The sequence below is a fragment of the Pieris brassicae genome, chromosome 1, assembly GCF_905147105.1.
Source record: "Pieris brassicae chromosome 1, ilPieBrab1.1, whole genome shotgun sequence".
Taxonomy (NCBI): Eukaryota; Metazoa; Arthropoda; class Insecta; order Lepidoptera; family Pieridae; genus Pieris; species Pieris brassicae.
The window spans coordinates 14,410,070-14,431,482 of NC_059665.1; the positions used below are offsets into that span (position 1 = coordinate 14,410,070).

General features: G+C 33.9%; 1 protein-coding gene across 3 annotated transcripts in view; it reads right to left on the reverse strand.

Annotated features, from left to right (window-relative positions):
* The window catches only part of LOC123714512 (transcription factor Sox-5), a 240,543-nt gene that overhangs the window by 56,847 nt on the left and 162,283 nt on the right, over positions 1-21,413 (reverse strand). For all 3 annotated transcript variants that reach the window (XM_045668795.1, XM_045668802.1, XM_045668788.1), the window contains one exon: positions 14,248-14,784. In XM_045668795.1, the coding sequence (XP_045524751.1) occupies positions 14,248-14,780 (533 nt within the window). In that variant the 5' untranslated portion in view covers positions 14,781-14,784. The remainder of the gene's footprint in view (positions 1-14,247; positions 14,785-21,413) is intronic.

Sequence of the window (21,413 nt, forward strand, 5' to 3'; positions counted from 1 at the left end):
AATTTAAAAGAAGCTTTATTTCGTGTTTTTAACTGAGTGCTTACGAATAATTCTAATTTTGAATTTATCATATAACTCCATTTTTTTTAATGACAGTAGTACACTAATTTTCGTTCCATTTACGAATTTAAACACACAATTATTTGAGTAAGTTATGCAACACAGTTCGGAAAACTAAAGTTGAATTATTCATATTTCAGTTTCGTAATGCAAAGCTGAGCGTACACACATGTTGACAACTAACAAAGGTTGTTATTACACGACGAAACTTTACGTCAAAGCGGAACAACCCCTACTATGGGGCTTAGAACTCGATAGTGAAATTCGTACGATATTGGCCTCGTAGCGCAGGTAACGAATTTTCTATAATGACTTGAATATTCTTGCAATAAAAACAGGAATTACATTGTCACATTGAAGAACGCAGCGACGATTTTTTTGTTACATAATTGTCTCTGCTTATAGACATAATTTAACATTACGATCCAGCCTCACTTAAGACTAATAAGTAATTTAAAACTAACCGAATTTACTAATTAGGATTTTTAACATAAGAAAGTGTTCAATATCACCACTTACAGTCTCTATTAAAGGCAAGACGCTCTGTTCTTGTATGCATTTTTAAAAAATAAGCGATGACATTTTCATATATTTTCCACACTCAATACAATTTCACCTGCATTTTAAAACACCTAAAATAAACGTTAAAAATATTCAATAATTTAAATTTGTTTTTTGTATGCTTCACAACGTTCCAAATTCAAATTTTACCGGCGAGAGTTTTCACAGTACGGGCTGCGCTGGCAACACAAACGAATGCATCGGAGGGCGGAACTGAATTATTAATGTTTCGTCCGGGCTCCGCCGCTCAAGATGCCATGATACACCGCTATTCACTATAGATACACTCTTAACGATAGCTCATATTACATACATTCTGTTGCTTTGAGTAATAAGCTGTGTTCTATTTCACGACCATAATCACACGATGAATATAGGTGAAGGGGGGAAAGAAGAGTGGAGAGGCTAATAAAAAGTTAGGCTAATGACTTCATATAAATTTAAAGAATTTATAAGGCAGCAATGCGAGGCATTGAGAGTGTCCTATTATCACTTAACATCAGGTAAGACTTTTGCCCGTTTGTCCTATAAAAAATAGCGTATGGCAGACTATTGGCAAAGATATAGACATCTGGAAAGGGTTGCAGCCACCCAAGAGGGGTCCATTTATCCACAGGCAACTAGTATATTACTACTAACACTTAGCTATAAATAAATACAAACACTACTAACATTGTATTGGAAATTAATGATATGGAAATAAAAAAGGCTTTTTATTATCATTATAATCAAGTGAAGTTACAATAAGATTTAAGAAGATTTTCGTTTCTTTACCCATTACTAGTTACAAGAGGGTGTTATCATTGATTTGGATTATTACGTGGTATTGTACAATGACAGTATATAGTTTGTTGTTAAAGCTAGGTTATTCAGACATACCATGTGATAGCCAAATGCAGAGTTAAAAGTAAAAGTTAATTTGTGGTTTACAGTGATAACCTATTAGGCTAGGACTGGCCAAGTGGCTTAAGCGTGCGAATGTACCCCGAGGTCGTATGTTCGAAGTACGGCTGTGCAACAATGGATTTCTATTGTAGATGAAAATCGAAAGAAAATGTCTTAACGACTTGTCAGGCACAGAAGGCTGTTGACAGATTTGTCTATAAAAAAATATCAAAGAAACAAAACAACCCTCTTTCATGACTGATATAGCCAAAAGACACCTGTTATTACAATATACAAATATGACTCAGACCTCAAGTTAAATTTATTCGAAAGGTTTAAAATGCAAGAAATAATTCACCAGCTCGTGCAATAATGATAATTATAATAACATTAAATCAGTAGGCACCTACTTTCCTGTCAATTTTAATGTCGAAAAAAACTTACAAAAATCGAACCATATTTCGACGTGCATTTATCAAAGTGCTGTTTTGACAGAAAACATGTTAATTAGACCTCATTATAACGAAAAAAACCTGACTGGTTTAATTATGTGAAAGGCTCCATTGTGATTTTGACCTGGAATTTGTTACGTGTCCAACTCGGTGGAAATTCAATTAAATATTAATGTTTAAAATATCACTTAATAAGAGATAAGAAAAATCATGCTTAATTTGTAATTATCTTGAATTATGATTATGTTCGGTGAGTTCAGAAGGGGCCGAGTGTTAAAACATGTCGTGAACATTGGTTAAATATTGTATACTTATAAACGTCAATTATTAAATAAATTCTTCTAAATTGATATTAACTGCCAGTTCTCAAATCAAGGGCGTCGAACGGAAGAGCAAAGGAATCAGCAAAAAACTATTTTTAGTCGGCCTTTTAATTTCTTATCCATGATCATTGTTACTCTAATAGGCAAGTAGGTTATCAGCCTCCAGTGCCTGACACACGTCGACTTTTTGGGTCTAAGGCTAGCCGGTTGTAAAATGCGCACACAGACCATTGATGCTCAGCCGGGGATCGAACCTACGACCACAAGTATGTGAGTCACAGGCTGAAGCCACTAGGCCAACACTGTTGCATTCTAAATTTCAACTAGCTAGTATTGTTGACTAGATTATAATTAGTGATAAATTAATGAAATCTACAAAGTTTATAGACAATGAATGTATGGCCTTACGCAGTATCGATGAGCGCTATCTATTTCGTTATACATCTCCCAACACATCTGTGTACCTGTCGCTCAGAGGCTTTATTGCAATTCTTTATTTTCCTGTTCAATGGGACGCCACTTGTGATTTATTGTCTGACAAACCTTTTTGTTTTAATCCAGTTTTACCGGTAGCGTTAAACTCGGCTTTATAGCTTCATTGTTGCGTTCTTAATTTGATGCGTTTTATCAACAATCGCTTTATATTAAAATCCTTGAATGTTAAACAATTGAAATATGAAAAAAGTTTTTATTTATTTATTTTAAATGACTTAAAGACCAACCTTCAACCTGAATGATTAATATATAAGCAATCTAAAATATTTAAAAACATTCTTTAAAAGAATTAATAACTAAATCATTTTCAGATTTCTGTTTCTGTTTCATGATTATTTGTCATTCTTATAAGCAAGTAGGTGATCAGCCTCCTGTGCCAGAGACACGCCGTCGATTTTTCGTGTCTTAAGCAATTACTCGTAATCTTTTCCTTCACCGTTCGAGTGAATGTAAAATGCGCACATAATATTGAAAGAAAGTATATTGGTGGACAGCTAAAGATCGAAACTTCATAGTTTTCGGTAGGTAGTTCGGTGTGAGAGTCGCACGTTGAAGCCACTAGACCAACACTGCCCTTTTAAAAGAATGTCATATAACTATTAAAGGGTAATAAAGCGACGGTTGATCGGCTGGTATTACCTACAGTATCAACCCTATAGAAGGCTGGTAGAAATTCTTAACAGCCAATCTTTAGCAATAAAATGCCACCAGAAGTAGGAAGATCAACCCTATCTAGTAAACATAAAACAATCTGAAGTCTTCATCATCAGAAAAAAAACATAAAATGGAAACGTAGTCCATACTATTATTGACAACGCAAATCAAGTTAAGTCCAGTAATTTAGTTGTTATAGGGAGACGTACCAGGGAGTTACTGTAATGTAACATAACCTGACTTACGCAAGATAGATTCTAGAAGTTACACCATCACCCATAGACAAGAATGCCTGAGGACTAGCGAAAGCATATCTCTTTTATTGAAGGACCCTAAGTCGAATTGGTTATAAAAATAATGTATAATATAGAGAACCGACGCTTAAGGACCAAACGACTGTAGAGCACAGTTCGCTTCCCCCTCTGAACCTCAAGACGAATCGATTATTGTTGGATTCGATTACATTATTCCAATACAACGCACACGATGTTTTTTATTTGAATAAAAAATTTAGCAGTACAATTAAGCCAACATCAACCATAAGTTACAAACGCCGGCAACGCATTCACTGAAATGGGTGTCCATGGGCTGCGATGACTGCCCTCTTTGGACGTCCCGTAGGTGTCTCGTTTGTCCAATTAAAAGAGAGAAAAATCTCTTAATTTTACATTAACGACAATTTATTACACAGTCTAGTTATGGTACTGGCCTACTAGTCTAATAGTCAGTATATGTTACTAACTATCTATTCTAAATACATGACAATTATGGTGAAAATAAATGTTATAAACATTATTTTACTTCCAATTTTAACAATAAGCTAAAAATTGTAGTACAATCGCGGATTATTATAAGATAGGTACTTAACAATACTTTTTTTAATGCTCAGTCCACTATCGAATATATCAAGCTGTGTATAAGTAGTTAATTGTTCTGTTATATTCGCTAAGAATTTTAATGAGAGGTGCCTTAGACATTTATTAAAAACGTTCATGGTTTGATAGAGTGATCTTAGTTAAAGGTGACGTTTGATGCTTGGAATATATTTTTTTTTAATCAAGATAATATAGTAAACAAAAGATAATTTTAATTATTTCTGTATCGTAGACAATTAATTGTCATATTGATTTCACTCTTATTTTAAACTTACAAAACAAATTGGTTTACTTAAAAGAACAAAAGAGTGCACGTAATTTACGTGCAAAATGAAAGGCGTGGGGATGACGATCTTAAAATTGAATTGCTAGGCGTTTGACATTATACATGGTGTAACCAAGCTTTCCTATTGGAAATATGTACGTATACTTTCAAATCTGTATCACATAGTAATGATAACTATTATTAATAATTATAAATATGTTTTTTTCTATTCGAAACATAGTTTTAAGTATGTTTTACATAGATAACATTGTTATAAATATAACCACAGATATATTAGAGACGTTGTAATAACGAATTAATCAAAAATTCGATAGGAAATTTACGTTTAATATTTTTAAAGAATGTTGAACTATTAGTTTAATTTTATTCGTTACACACATACAAAATACAAACATTCCTCTTTATAATATTTTTAATTATCATACTTGCAAGAGGCAGATCGACATTCAAAGTATCAAAAGAAAAATACAAATTTAAAGCCATCAAGCTATTTCCGTATTAATATTCCAAGTTTGAAAGCCTCCTGTGCAAAGTTTGATAACTTCACAGGCAATATCAACGCCATAGACATCTGACGCGATTGTGAAATATTCTTTAAAAAATCTTTTTCCGATTTACCTTTGAAGGGAGAAATGAGATCTCCATTGAAGCCGCTTTGATATTTTTTGTCATTAATTATTGAATGGCATTAATTTCGTTTTATCGATATTGTAATTACACCGGCGATTGTTCGGTTTCATAATTAGTTTTGTAAGCCTATGGAGCGATGATTGTGTTGCGAATTATATAATCCTAATAAATGATGTTTTCGTGGTCATTACAGCATTGTTCAACGATTTTTCTCTTTGATTAATCAGGTAGTTACGTAGTATTTATATTTTAACTATACATTTAGGCCTCCATTATCAGAATAGATAGATATCTGTCTATCTATCTAGTGTTATCGTGAACCTATGGCGGGATAAAAAGTAATGTCAGTTTATAAAATAATTAAATTACAGTCTCTAGTTGTAAAAGCAAAACAAGTGTCGCGAAGTGATCGAGATTCGAAATTTGAAAAGACACGATTGAAATTCGAAATTTGAAAAGAACGGTGATGTACGTGGATATTTGCCCTCAGTACATCATAAAGAATGTAAAGGCAGCCACCAACACAATTTGTATGCAACAATAAAAAATCCCTTAACGCGAGACAACGCGAGTCGTTGGGGTTATTCGTCTTGTTCACCCCTCTTGACAGGTTTGTTGGAGTTATGTGGATATGACCGTTTATTATGAACTAAATCGTGGGTAGCTGGTATTTTAATTTCTGATTTATTTTATTTTCATTTATTAATAGATCGTTTCAGTAACAGAACTACCGTAGAATTAAAATAATGAAATAAAATGGAGAGCTGGCGGCTTTATCGCTTCAAGGAATCTCTTCCAGGCAACTACTGGTTTGTGTAACAATTCAACATTACCTAGTCAATCTAAGAATCGATTTATTCACTGTTATTAAGTACTCATCCAGTCAAGTTGTATATACATTTGGTAGAATTCGACAGATAAAAGAATATGAAAAAGTTCATCTGCACTCAACGTAACACTTATATGTCACATACTGGTCTGGTCTTTCAAATAGCGATAAATTATACTCTAATTTAAGAATATAAGTGATGGAAAAAAATCCTTGTGCACAATGGCAGGGCTGTAGAACTGTTAAAAAATCTGCTTATGATAAGAAACAAATTATGAAAACATACACTTCTAATATATTTTCTAAGCCTTATCCACACAAGCCCAACGTTAACAATACACATTATTATTTTAAAGAGCTTTGCCGTCGTCCGTCATGGTCTTGCGTTTTATTGAACTGCCGAGCTCCTTAGCATTTTAAATAAGGTTAAGGTCAAATATAACCTTACGGTTAATAAACCGCAGGATAATGGATTACTTTATACATTTGTTAATGATGATTGGAATTTACATAGAATAAAATTTGTGTTGTCATTTCCGTCAAAGTATGGCGTACGTTTCAGCATATGTATTTCTCCTTAAACACGTGAGTTTTGATTCAGATCTCCCAGTCTGTCCCATCAAATTAGTAGATACCGCTGAAGTAGAAAAAAAAGTTAAAAAAAAATTGTTAAATTAAAATAAGGCGAGCGATCACTCCGATGACGTCATACCCTGAAACGCGCTAACAACGTTATTCTAACTAAGGATATAAACAACTTCTCACCGTTTGCCACTGGGGCCTTCGGGCCAGGACCCAAATGGAGTTGGAGGTTGGAGGAACAGTACTTCCACCACAAGCCGTATTATTACTCCTTTTTTATCAAAACTAAATGACAATCTCATGTTGGTATCTCTGTCCGACTAAAATTAAAAAAAATATATCTTATTCTTGTTGATTGACGTATAATATGTCCTTCGCTATATAAATCGATTTATTACGTAATATTTGCTGCCCCATTTCCATCAATTTTAATGTAACTTTCGGACATCTAATAAAAGACGTTTTAGTATAATCGCCCCATAAATGTTAGCAATAAACAAAATGGGCTGGACTCAATTTCTTCAAATACGCTATGAATTCTTCATTTGAAATTGTGGCCATGTTGGCATTATCATTTTTAGTGCTCGCCACACTGGTATATTCAGATGGAATTTTTGATGCACTGGCAACACAGCGGCGTTGCGATTGGCTCCCCTGAATATTGTATGAGCCAATCACGGGTTGCGTCGGTTGCATTCCAATTTCAAATGATGAAGCAAAAGCGACAAACGCTTTGCAATGTAATAACACTGTAATTCGCTGTAGCGTAGGAATTGTGGTCCGAAACTCGATTATGACCGGAAATGAACTAATTGCTCCTGTATTGCCTTTACAGCCCATTAAGCGTTACCAATAGATAATACTCATAGTATATCTGTACTATGTACAGATACAAATAAACCATAAACAAAGTTTCGACTCTCTTATTTCAATGGAAAAAATATATAAAATACTAATTTAAAAAATAACCATTGATGCATATTTGATTTAAGATTGCGTCCCATACCATGATGAATATTCTCTTTTAATTGATATTCAATTTCTATAAAAACATACAACAATTCTAGTAAAATCATCAAATTCGTTCAAAACAATATGTATTCAATAACCATAAACATGCGAATGGTCATTTGTTTACAGTAGATATTGTCGTGCGCCTGCGCAAATACATTGTAATAGATAATAAAGGGTTATTGTGCATAGAATACTGTTTGGGGCCTTGTCATTTGATGGGTTCGAAGTACAGTGTCAACTCCTTAAAAGCCATTATGTATACGGAAATGTAACTTGAAATAAGTTTATGTATTTATATTTCGTGTGCGACAAAGATAGGTCCGGTGGTCGTTGATACGAAATTACAATTACAAGATACATTAAAATAATAAGCCCTGAGTACATACCTCGTTTCCATATATTCTTAATATGTCGATTGTCAGTCGAAAGTATATGGAGAAAATTAATTTGGGTTCAATAACAGAGGTTAGACTGATAATATACTACAATACTTTGCCTAACTATAATTCATAATACGCTCACTATGAAATTATAAAATTGAAAGACGTAACTAATTAATATAATTGGCAAAAAAGTAATCAAAATAAAAATGCGTCAATCATAATCCGATCGAAAACAAAAAAAAATCAATCAAGATCATCTAAATTTATAAAAATAATTTGTATTTCGAACACATCGTTACCTTAAAAATATAAAAATCAGGTTACATAAGTCATAAGGCAACGCGCCTTACCTATACCTACAAACGATATCCGGGCAGATTTAGTATGGAAAAATAAAAAAAAAACACCAACTGATGGTAAAGAAAACGCATAAATAATTACCAAAAAATTATGTGTATCAAATGTAAAAGCTAGTCTTCGGGGTTTATTATACTTAAAGAGTACTTTCGAGCAAATTATTTTTGAAGGTCGCATGTCGTAAACCCATACGAATAACATCTTTTGGAGAATAGGGTTCAAATGTCTGATTTTAAGGCTCGAAACTTGCCGGCCGAACTAGCGCCATTGAGAGTCCTATGGGAAAGTAAGGAGTCCTCCTACGAGTCGATAGCCAAACGACCAAAGAGTATAGAAGAGCACACCGCTGATATTTGCTATAATAATCGGACGTCGAGGCAGAACACGACATTCCACTCCACTCGTATGACCTCGACATCCATCAGTCTATGTGGAACCAACTACCTACTGAAGTATTTCCCAACCAATTCGACTTAGGGTCCTTCAAGAAAACAGAGTACCATTTAAGAAAAGGCCGGCAATGTACTTGCCTTCTGGCATTAAAAGTGTCTATGGGCGAAGGTGTCTAAGGCTTTACATCTGGAGAACCTCCAGCCCATTTGCACCCTGCTGTATAACAAACATGTTTATTTGTTTTCGGTATAATGTGTCTTTAATTTTGAATATAGAATCCGGGCATAATTTTAAACGGATTTAGTAGTGATGTTAGATTTAGTACGACTTTGACTGACACAGAGTAGCAGAAAGCAATAATTCATAATAAAAATAAGACGCGTCGGCACTCGGCAGCGATTTATAAAGGCATTGTGCTTACGAAATATATCACTGTATAAATTATGTGCTATCCATTGTCTCGCCTTGCTCTGATGTTTGGTACAAGTTAAATGCGCTAATTTAATATGGGATTTAGTTGATAAAGCGCGTAAGAGACAAGAATTACTTCTTATTTCTCATATCATTATCATTTTTCATAATACATATTACGAATATATAAGTTGGTTCGAAGATACTTCTATTAATATCAAATACAAAGAATTTAGTGTGCAATTGAAATAAACATATTATGGTTTATTTATTTATAATAACTTTTTTAAAATGCATTTTATTTTAGAATGTATGTTTCATTAAATATAAACCCGTTAGTCCATATTCCATCTCTTCTAGAGAAATCTCTACTGTACAAGCATTACCAGTCCACACCGTATCCCTATCACTAACTGAACTAATCCAAATTATCATAATTCATGCGTCCTTTTTCACTTTCTACAAATTTTATAATTGATTTTTGTTTCATTCTTTATACCTAAGTGATTGTATATATGTAAATGTAATGTAATATATAGTATGATGTAGCTTCACACATCTTACACTCACATTTTTATTTATGTTTTTTATCCAAAAGATATCAAAAGCGATAAATCCACCCGTTATTTAATTATTTTAATATATAAATCAAAATAATTGAGAACAAAAATATACATGAAATACTCGTCAGCGTATTGGCTTATAAAAAAAACTATACGACCATTCCAATCGCTTATACCTTAAGCCATATGCTAAACCGCTTAAAGCTCTAACATAGACGGATTGCTATACATTACGATCTCACATCTTAATTCTCGTGGGGCAATTAACGCCGCGTTTAATTAGCAGTCTCGGGACAAAAGCCCAACATTCGTCTTAATATTACGGCCTGTAGTGGACCGTAATAGCGAGAATTTGTAACAGGTTTCATAATTGTACTTTCGTTGACTACTATGACCATCAAGCTAACTAACAAATCACGTCAATGGATTTCATTTAAGAAATACATTCACATGATAAATAAGATTTTCACTGGACAAAGTGCTAGCTCCCTAGTATTCCAAATAATTAATTATACATAATTTATTAAAAACTTGCAAAGAAAAATATTCTGTTGAGACTGGGTAGTCTTAAACCCAAAAAGCTGACTTAGCCCATAACAATGGTGGGTACCACTAACCAATCTAGAGGAAGTAAAAAAATCATTATTCAAAATTCACGAAGACCTAACTTATTATTAACAGACATGTGGAGAAAGGATGTTGTGGTCCTCCGGCCTAAATTGGAGTCCTTGACCAGTCTAACCAGTGACTGTCTCAAAGACCCCAGCAATAGGTTGTATATATATATTAGTCGGAATAACTTCGTTGTCGCGTTTCAGGGTTAGACGTCATCGCAGTGAGATCAAGTCTCCAATTGTAAACCTTTTTAAAATATTGAGCTACCCGCGTTTTATTCTTAAAATATTGAGGGTAATAAAGATGTATAAATATTAGTTAATAAGCCTAGATTAAGCTTACTCGTGCCTAAAAATCAAGGTCAACATCTGCAGCTCTTGCAGGTGTGTTAAGTGTTTAAAGGTTTCTTGTCACATCTGTCGTTTGCATTAGATAAACGTGTTTTGATTATTCATTTGGAATTGTATTTTTATCGTATTATCTTTTCAATATGTTAGTATGTTTATTCGTAACTATCATTATTCTTGTAGGATGATGAGTGTGGAAGGAGTCTTGAGTTAATGTCCCCTAGATGGCGCAGAGAGGGTTCACAGTGAGTCTCCATCGCGTTCGGTCTCGTATTACACCTCGCTCCAAGTCTTTCCTGTCTCTCTTTGCCTCATCAGCTGTACGACGCCAGGTTAGCTTGGGACGGCTACGCTTTCGCTTTTCTTGCCGGTTCCAATCAAGCGCCGTATATTTTATTGGAATCTCCTCGGAGTGTATGGCGTATCCATTTCCACTTGCATCGTTTGATTGCTGCCTTACTCGCAGGGTTCCTTGCTATGGTCCCAAAGTTGCTCGTTAGAGATCCTCTCGGGTTCTTACCCAGAATTCGGCAAAGACATCGGTTCACGATGACTTGGAGCCGGTGCGAAGTCATAAGTGACCTTTCACTTCACTTTATATATAATATGGGATATAGCAGTAAATAAAATTATATTTTATGTTCTTTAATTGTCTGACACTAATTAAAGTTACATATATATGTACTTAAGGAAAAATAACACAAACTATTCAATAGCTATCTGGGATTATTTAGCTTTAGCTGGGCGATTTAAAAGAGTGACTGTGAGTTTATTACCAGTCGTGTAAATTTAATTTAATTGTTACTGATCTTCATAAGTGTACATTATGTGACCTACATGAATCTTATATAAAAATACATAAAACAATGTAGTCCCTAGTAACAAAACATCCGTGACAATATCAGCTAATTAGTCTAACGATAATTTCAATGTAAATATTGACTTAGAATCACGATTGACACCACCTCAACCTTTTATCACATTATCGCCTCTATTATTAAATCTGCATCTTACTTTATTGTATAAACGTCCATTGTAACCTGAGCCCTGACAGTGTTATTTTCTCTCCTGATTTACGATTGATAGATGGTTATACCAGATAGTGAGGGGTCATCTTAAATCGGTGGTGCTAAGCGGTGTAGTTTCTCTATTATAATAAACAAAGATTAGAAACGCTCTTGCAAATTCTTTAGCGTTTTTGCTATTTGAAAGTTGAAAAGAATATGTTATAAATTATCACTTTTGCCTATTAATTAAATTAGATAAATTACTATCATTACCGGACATAAAGGTTTGGTCATATGAAGATTGCTTAATGCGTTTCACGTTTGCTGTTACGTAAAAACATATTTTTAAAGTCTTCGTGTTAAACATTTAATAGTAATATGTTTTTAAATGACCTAAGGACGTGAATATATTAGGTGTCCGTTATATTATCTCAGAGACAACTACTTGTATATTTTCGTATTCTAAACAGAATAAAGAAGTTTTAGGACGACAATATTTCAAATTATATTAATTGTCTGGCAGTTAAACACTTAACTGCAAGCAGAGCAGATTAGAATAGGGCTTTCTATGTGCGCATTAACACGCATTAACATTGTGAGGCTACCGGCATTAGACACAAAGTCGAAGGCATGTTTCAGGCACAAAAATCTACTTTCCTATATTAAAAAAGATGATCACGGAATAGATACAGTAATCTGAGGCCCAAACCTTCAATTTTGTAAAGCTGCGGTTTTTTGTTGCTCTCTCTCTGACGACTCTAGTTACACGATATTTCGATGTGTGTATATACAAATTGCATACATAGAAAAGTAATTGTAGTGCACAGATTCGAACCACCCTAAAGTTGAGAATTGCGGCGTCTGCGGTGACCGCATCATATAGGACATTTCTAAAACGTCTTTACAACGGTGGTCCAATCAACATTGTTTTTAATGAGCTATAAGCTAACCAATTAAGCAGTACTATGTTTCTCTATTTAAGTGTCAGAAACAGTAAAACAGCAATTAAAACACAAATAAACCAGTTCCTTGAACTGACGACATTTACGTAAATTATGATTTGCTGGATAATGTTGAATTGTTCTTTGTTTGTGTGAACGTTTGAGAATATTATATAAATAAAGTTTTTATTATCATTTGTAATATATAAAGTTTTTCATTGCAGTGTTGGTTTAGTGGCTTCAGAGTTTCGAGAAGCGGATAAGGCTCCACTGTGACCGCAACCCGCCTAAGGCAATTGTTGGTGGCGCCTTGGGGTTTTATTGGCTATGCTAGCTATAGCTACAATAGCTAGCATAGCCAATAAAACATATCCCACATATCCCGCTCCAAGCAGTCGCGTCGCGGTACGCTAGTGGCTTCAACGTGCGACGCTCATCCCTGAGGTCGTAGGTTTAACATTAGCTCGAATGGTGAAGGAAAACATCATGAACAAACCGGCTTGCCTTCGACGGCGTGCGTCGGGCACAGAAAGCTTATCACCTAATTGCCTATTCAAATTATCTTAAAGCAGATACAGAAATCTGAGGCCCAGACCTAAATAGGTAGTAGCGACATTGATTTATTTTTTTATATAAAGTTTTTATTATTAAGTTTAAATTAAAATTCTTCATGATTACATACATTCGGGAATTTTGTTTTACGACTTATAATTTTGGTATGTAATTTTTAAATTTCATTTAATAAAAGGTTGAACAACTTTTCACATTCATCCTTTATTGCTTGATACTTCCTTAAATCGTTAATTAATCATAGAATTTTGTACTACTTTTCTTGAGAATTTATAAATTTTTATTCTAACATCAGAGATCATTGAGTGATAATGAGTGAAGTAATATTAATTCCTGAACATATAAATATTGTGACCTTTAAATCGAAGGCCGTATAAATTTCGCTAAAACATTAGAAATTAAGATAAGAGAAAACAACATTGATTTATCGTCAATGACATTATAATATTGTAATAATTATTTCCGCGTCGACTGATTATCATTAACAAAACATTCTTAATGAATTACATCGGAAACTGCCAATAATAATAATCTGTGTAGTTTGTTATCTATTTATAGGTATTGTCACATAGGACATCTTAACATTATACGGAAAATTCTAAAGGAGAATGTTTTTTGTCCATATAATACCAATAACATTTTTATATAATTTGCATCAAAACGGTAACCGACCGTTTGATTCAAATTTATCTGTTATCAAACTTAATCATAATATACCAATACCTGTGTATTGTGACATACGACATCTTAACAGATTATGTACGAAAGTACTAAAAATTCAAGAGGAAAATGTTTTTGGTATTTGGCTTAGTGCTGGTATAAAACATTTTTAGATAATTTGTATTAAAACGGTAACTGGCCGGTTGATCCGGTATTAGTTATAAAAAAACTTTATCATAATACCAACAAAGAGTTAATGAACAATATCAGAAACTATTTTGTTCATTATGACTAGCTATAATTAGTATAGTAAATACAAGCTGTATTTAAGAAGTTATAAAAAAATGCACTTACTTGTTCTGTTTAATGGGCGTAGTCGACGGCGTAGGCCTCTTCTCCTCTTTAATCGTGCTGTTATTCATTTTAGACGTTAATCTCTTTAGAACATCATCCATCGACCGCTTATGCGGTGCAGCCAGTGACAACGCACTATTGTGATTCAGCAATGAATTGTTATTATTACATAGACCTATAACTTTCGCCTCCGCGCCGGGGCTACTGCATTCTGAGGAGCCTCGTCTTCTCGATTGAAGATCGTTGACTTGGTGCAGACTTAAGAATGAAGAAGGGACTAGAAGGTTATTTGTCATGTCGGTTTCGAATCGTTGTTTCTTACTAGGGTTTTCGTCTTCGTAAGTCGCTGTTTCCTCTTCGCTTATTGAAGTACGTGGTGAGGAGCTCGGCGAGAACTTGTAGTAGGTTTGATGTTCGTCGTCCGTGTCTTGGTGATCCGAGAAGTCCAGGTTTGCGGGACCAGGTTCCGGCTTGCTAGCATCGACAGCACCTTCTTGCAATTTCGACGGTGGCGACTTACGTTTAGATGACATGTTTCTGGAAATAAATACGTTTATTAATTAATTATATATCAAAGTACAGCGTGCATAATCACAACGGTTACATAACAATTACAACTACGGTAAATATAAATTTTACAAAATAAAACAAAATACTACTACAAATTTTTGTTCTGAACTAGTAGCTTTCTATTTGAAAATATTAATTTGCGTAACTATGAGGATTAGGTACTCGATAGATGCTAGACAGGCACTTTTTTTTAAATTGATTTACACCATCTAAGTGTGTTTCAATAACAAAAGCTGCTGCTGAATGTTTCCGAACGTCTTATAATATCTTATTTCTAACTGTCTTAAGTCTGAAGTGGAATGTACTGAAAGTGATCATTTATTCTTTGACTCAAAACAGGACATTGGTTTAATTTAGGTCAAATAATAAGTAGTCAATGAGAAAAAAAAACACTTTTTTAAAGTTATTTATTAAGAAACTCTAGTTAGTTGGCTTAAATATTACGAATCACAAAATATAGGTACCCAAAATGTTTAGTTATATTTATATTTATCAGAGAGAAGATCATCGACCAAAGTAGAGGACATCATAAAGAACATAAGGCAATTGAAATGGCGCTGAACCGGGCACATGACGAGAGAGAGCAGGTTGAAATGGACAAAAATAATTACAGAATGGCAACCACACGGTGGTATAAGGAAAAGATGGAGACAGAGCAAGAGATGAGCAGACGATATAAAGAGAATCGGAGGCAAAAATTGGATAGGAATAGCTAACATTAGAAAAGAATGAAAGCAGCTGGAAGATTCCTATGTGTCACAGGACACGCTAATCACCCAAAACGGGTCAAGTGCTGTATTAGATTAAGTTTTATTTATGTAACTTAAATAAGTGTTAATATATTATACTGGGTGTCAGCAATAAGGACTTACTAATAAAAAAATATTTATCAAAAGAACAAATTTGTTTTAATATGCTCGTGACTTCAAATAAGGACGTCTGGTCACGTTGCGTATACTTGATGTGATATCACCTAATACAATTAATAAAACAACTACGAAATCAACAGTAATACCGTAAAATCAAGAATCTCAAGACCAAGAAGACGGGGTCTAATTCTACCTTTAGTTAAGGCGAGAGGCAATCAGTACAATTAGTCGGGCCCAATTAGTAGCCGGCCGGTTTGACGCGTCCTAAACTAAAACCTGAGATCAGATATTTGTGTTTGACACACTGCCGACCGAGTTAACGATCACTAATTGCTATACACTTGATAACGCGCAGTGGCTGCTGAATTTTAACTTCCGCCGTTTGTTGACAAGTGCGAGTCGAGCGTTTAGTGTGGGAATCATATGGGTAGCGGTTCTTTCGTAGCATTCAAAATTTATGTATATCGTACAGCTACAGACACACATATTAACATAATATATAAAGCTTAAACATATTAAATTGTAAATACTCCTGATTCCAGTCAAGGCCTTTCCGCTTCCTAAAATAATTTTGCTCACATCCTCTTTGGTAAGGTAGAAAAAGTCATCGTAATAAATTGTATTATAGTAAGCTAAAACCAAAACTTTGGCGTATTGCGCAGATAATTCGAGTCTGTATGAATCACATGGAATTATAAATATCTTGACGGATACGGGGTAGGTATTCATAATGAAATTAATGACAGCAAAAGTATTTACTATAAATGTCGTATAAAACATAAGATTTTAGTCAATAATAACGATAAACTGGTGTAAATGTGAAAAACTAATGAAAAGTATATGCACAATCCTGTCCTAACAGGTTGCCCTAACTCGACAAGAATGCATAACCAATGAAAAAAAATGTTTACACACGAAACATGAACAAATACATAAATTAATTAGGTAAAACAAATATCATTATAAAAAAACTACTATACTATATATCCACTTACAAATAATATATCTTTTGCCCATTCACTCAACGGATAATGAAATATGTTCTGAAGCATCGGATAGAATAGCTCAGGGTGTATGCAAAGCCAGCAGGTCTTGGAAATTCGACATTAAATGTCGAATTTCCAAGTAAGCACACAATCTGAAGACGTAACAACAAACTTAATTAACGAAACAGCTCAAACAAAACTTCAAAGCAGTCGCTGACAAGGAGCCGTATTGACACAAGCAATCGCCAAGTTTGAGACCCTACAGGCGACCAATCAAACGATTTCGACGACTCGATATACCTTCCTAATTCACCGTCTAACGTTTTAATTAAATAGAATATGTACGTAAATCTTACCTAAGCACATTTTCTTGGTAAATATATAACATGGAGACATACGAATAACTCATATTACATAGCGTAAGTGTTTATGTTCAAAGCGATATAATGTTCAAAGCTCGGATTTAAATTATTCTTTATATGCACGTCGCCAGCACAGCCTTCCTAATCTTATACTCGAAACTCATTTTGATGTCTTTAATATCATTTTAAATTGATTAAACATTATTCATTAATAATTGTTTTCGACCGAAGATGTGCATTTTTTAATTATTATAAGTTTAAGAATTTAACGTCATAAATTTTACAAACATATACATCATTTAATTTGTTGGCCTAGACTCCATCCTGCGACTTTCATCCCTGAGGTCGTAGTTTCAAGCTGTGCACCAATGGACTTTCTTTCTATGTTTTTAACATTCGCACAATCGGTGAAAGAAAACATTGTGAGGCTACCTTTGACCCAAAAAGTCGCAACCGTATCATCAGGCTGATCATCTACTTTTATTTTAGATTGACAAATGATCGTGAGACAGATACAGAAATCGGAAGCCCAGACCTAACCTAAGTTTGTAGCACCACTGATTTAATGTATACATCATTCGTATTAACAAAAAATGGGAACTCAATTAGAGGGTCATAAATAAAATTACGGTACGGAAGAGTGTTGTGAAATACATCAATAAACAAGGCCAATTATGAAAATTATGGAAACGATGAAGGACAAAATTTTTTTAATGCCTTTGGGAAGAAATGTAATGAACCTCAATAAAATCGATGAAAAATGCAGCCTACTTCAATGCAGACACTAACACAATTTCTCGTGTCACTGTGCTAAGGGGACTTTATTAAATTAAGGTGCCGTTATGCCAGCGTAAAAGCCTTTGAAAATACGTAAACAAGCGCTGGTATTTTTACAAAAACAAAATATATGAAACAGAAAACATGCGTCAATTAGGTACATGAATAGATAAACAAAAGAAAATTAAACATTAAAACGACAATGACAACGACAAAGTCAGTGATCGCGTTTCCCAAAATATTTCCTCTTACCCTTTGGTAAGGTGGTTTCAATATCTTTAAACTAGCTTTTAGATCAGTAAATCATTGTTGCTTCGACCCTAAAGTTCCTTGATTTTTGACGCTTTGCTTATGAAGTTTTCCAATGAAGTGTGTATTAATTGTGGACATATGGGTGTGGCATGGTCGGATTCTAAAAATCCAATCCTCTAAGTCGAAACTGCTAGGCCAATGCTGCTTAATTATAGACCAAAGTATAGTCACAAGTTTGAAGGAGAAACTCAAAATTGATAAACCTGGACCAGCTGGATGTGATGTAACCGGAAATCATCGGTTCGAATTTACGAAAGAATATTGAATTGAAATAATACCTTAATATACAATAGACGGTTTGGTCAATCCGACCAATGTACAATGCTTTTTATGAGAGTAATATTTAGTAATGTATTGTATTAGTTATTAAGGAAAATTCCGTGAACTTCAATTACCTCAAATGTAACTCAATATTAATCTGCACTTGACAATAATAGTCGCGTCAAAATGGAATTACTTTTACAATTGTGTTTCAACCCTCACTAGTTCTCTTAAACACCAGCTGACAACCAATTTATTATGAGCCATGTAAATATTATTGCTAGTTAGAAATGGTATGCCAAGGTATATTTGTCGGTTGTAACTATTAATTTCCTTTCTATTACACACAATAACACGGAGGAACAATGTGCTTTTAGGCGGGAAATTGTGTATATGGAAATTATTCGATTGTTTTTTTATTTCGAAATAAGTTTCATAAAGTAATTATTTTGAAAATGGAACTATAACTTGTTAGTTCGTATTTATTGAACACAAGAACAGGGATATATTTGAAATATTTAGAATACGAAATGAATTTTTATTTGCAAAGAAGACACTTGCATATATATTTATTCATATTGGCCAGTTAAACCGCGAAATCTAAGTGGTTTTACTATATTTTTCAACTTATCGCTCCTGGGAATTACGCTAATATGAGACAAAAAGTAAAAGGGTGACAGCTGACAAAAGGGGAGACGTAAAATACAATCAATGGCAAGTTGCTTCTTAAACTTTTAAAGTTGAATAAAAATATAACGCATTAAGTTTAAAATAATTATTAATAAATATACGCTATACGCGGATATCAATTAGCAAGCTTAGTTAAGACTAATGTTGGCTTAGTTGCTTCAGCGTCCGACCCTCAACCGAGGTCGAGGGTTTGATCCCGGGCTGTGTACCAATGGACTTTCTTTCTATGTGCGCATTTAACATACGCTCGCATGGTGAAGAAAAATATCGTGAGGAAACCGGCTTGCCTTAAACCCAAAAAGTCAACAGCAAAATACTTGGCTATTATATTAACAATTGACCATGAAACAGATACAGAAATCTGAGGCCCAGTCCTAAAAAGGTTGTAGCGCCACTGATTATTTTTTTTATTTTATGACAATATTTAAAAGATCATTCATAAATGCCGGCCACACACTGCTCATGTCATTTAACTGTTGCTAAAACTTCAATTCGGTGACAAATTCAGATTAAAGATTACCATAAAATTCCTAAATGTTTATCTTCTCTCTTGACCTAATAAATGAATATTAACCAACCAATCAACCTGTTATTAATTTATATGATACAAACATCCGTTCGCAAACTGCACTGGACTTTCCATAAATCTATTAGTTGAAGGAAATTGCGAACGCCTCGTCTTAAATGGACTACTTGTAAGGAAGCAGTCAAATGTAACGAACAGCTTAGATCCTAAAGGAAATTAAACGATTCCAGTACTATGACTTCAAGAATGGAGCGAACCAATCCCTCAAAAATCAGCAACACATCTGCAAGCACTCGGACGTGGCAGGTGTCGTGAGCACTGTGTCAAAGTGACGCGGTTGTTTGCCTCCTGTCCTATAAAAACTATAACACGTATATAGTGTTTGTTATCTTAGTTATGTGTACATTTTAAGGTTTCCTTAACATAACTACTTGCTGATATTACCGCTGTAGACGCCCCGGGAGTGTTTAGACGTAGGCACTCTCTTAAGCGTTTTACAAGCATTGCACAAAGCATTCATTTAGCATGAAATATTTGGTTTGGTCATTAATTATTTAAAATACTCTAAATAGATGGTTACCATGGTAACCATCTATTTATATCCATTAGTATTTTGTGTGTGTGTTGTGTTGTTCAGATTTACGCAAAAATCGTCATGTGATTTTGTATAGGTTATCTTATAACGTCTGTATTACTTTGGGATAGGTTGTATTTTAAAATGCATCTTTTAGTCACTGATTTGAGCATTCTATTTTCAAATAATTACATTTTTATCTATTAGATACTTATTTTAGCAGGACTGCTGCTCTGTCAGGACCGCGACAAAGACATATCTTATGTTATGTTGTTCTCTCACCATTGTTTGCTGTCTTGCGTTACAGCTCTGGCTTGTACGTCATGCTCAACAACAAATATTATACTGTACTGTACAATACTGGACACACTTTTCCAAGACGATATTCGTCTTAAATCAAAACAGATTGATTAATCGTCAGACTGAAAGAGATTTGTTCGAATTTAAAACTCCATTAACGTAAATAAAATCTGAAGATTTCAATTCATAAAATATAAAGAATACAGTTAAATTAAATAAGCAAATAAGGCGCCGTCTGCACAATGAAAAATAATATTATAGAAACTCAAGCCGTGGTAATTCAATGAGAAATGCGAAAACATTTCTTTCCCTTAGAAAAAACGGGAAGGAAATTTCTCGTGAACCAGTAACTGAATTATTCTATTCTATAATAAGTTTATTTACAATACGAATATTTAAAATGAACTTTAATGTTTTATAGGCTATTTGAATGGTGATATTTTAGCAATTATTTATTTCCAAATTACGTGGTTTAGTTAACAGAAATCTAACCTAACCTAACGCAGCCTTCCAATCACATTTGTGTAAAAATAAACAACAAAATCAAATCCTACGACGCATTTATTCCAGCACAGACTACATTGTATTGTCTTTGGTTAACATAGCTTTTACACATTAAGAAAACACTTTTTAAACGGATTGAAGCTATGTATTATTATTATAAACTTATAATTATTTACATAATTTCATAGTCACCGTGACCACGCACGCTGTAAAGCACGCGAAACGCCGTTAAAATTTAAAATTATGTAAATAATTATAAGTTTATAATAATAATACATAGCTTCAAACCGTTTAAAAAGTGTTTTATTAACAGACTACATTCCTAAGTGAAACATACACGAAAATACTGTCAATTGCCGAGACTTCATAGAAATATTAGCCCCCGTTGAATGAAAGAAAATTCACTAATTTCACGAAATGAAATGAATTTGCCGA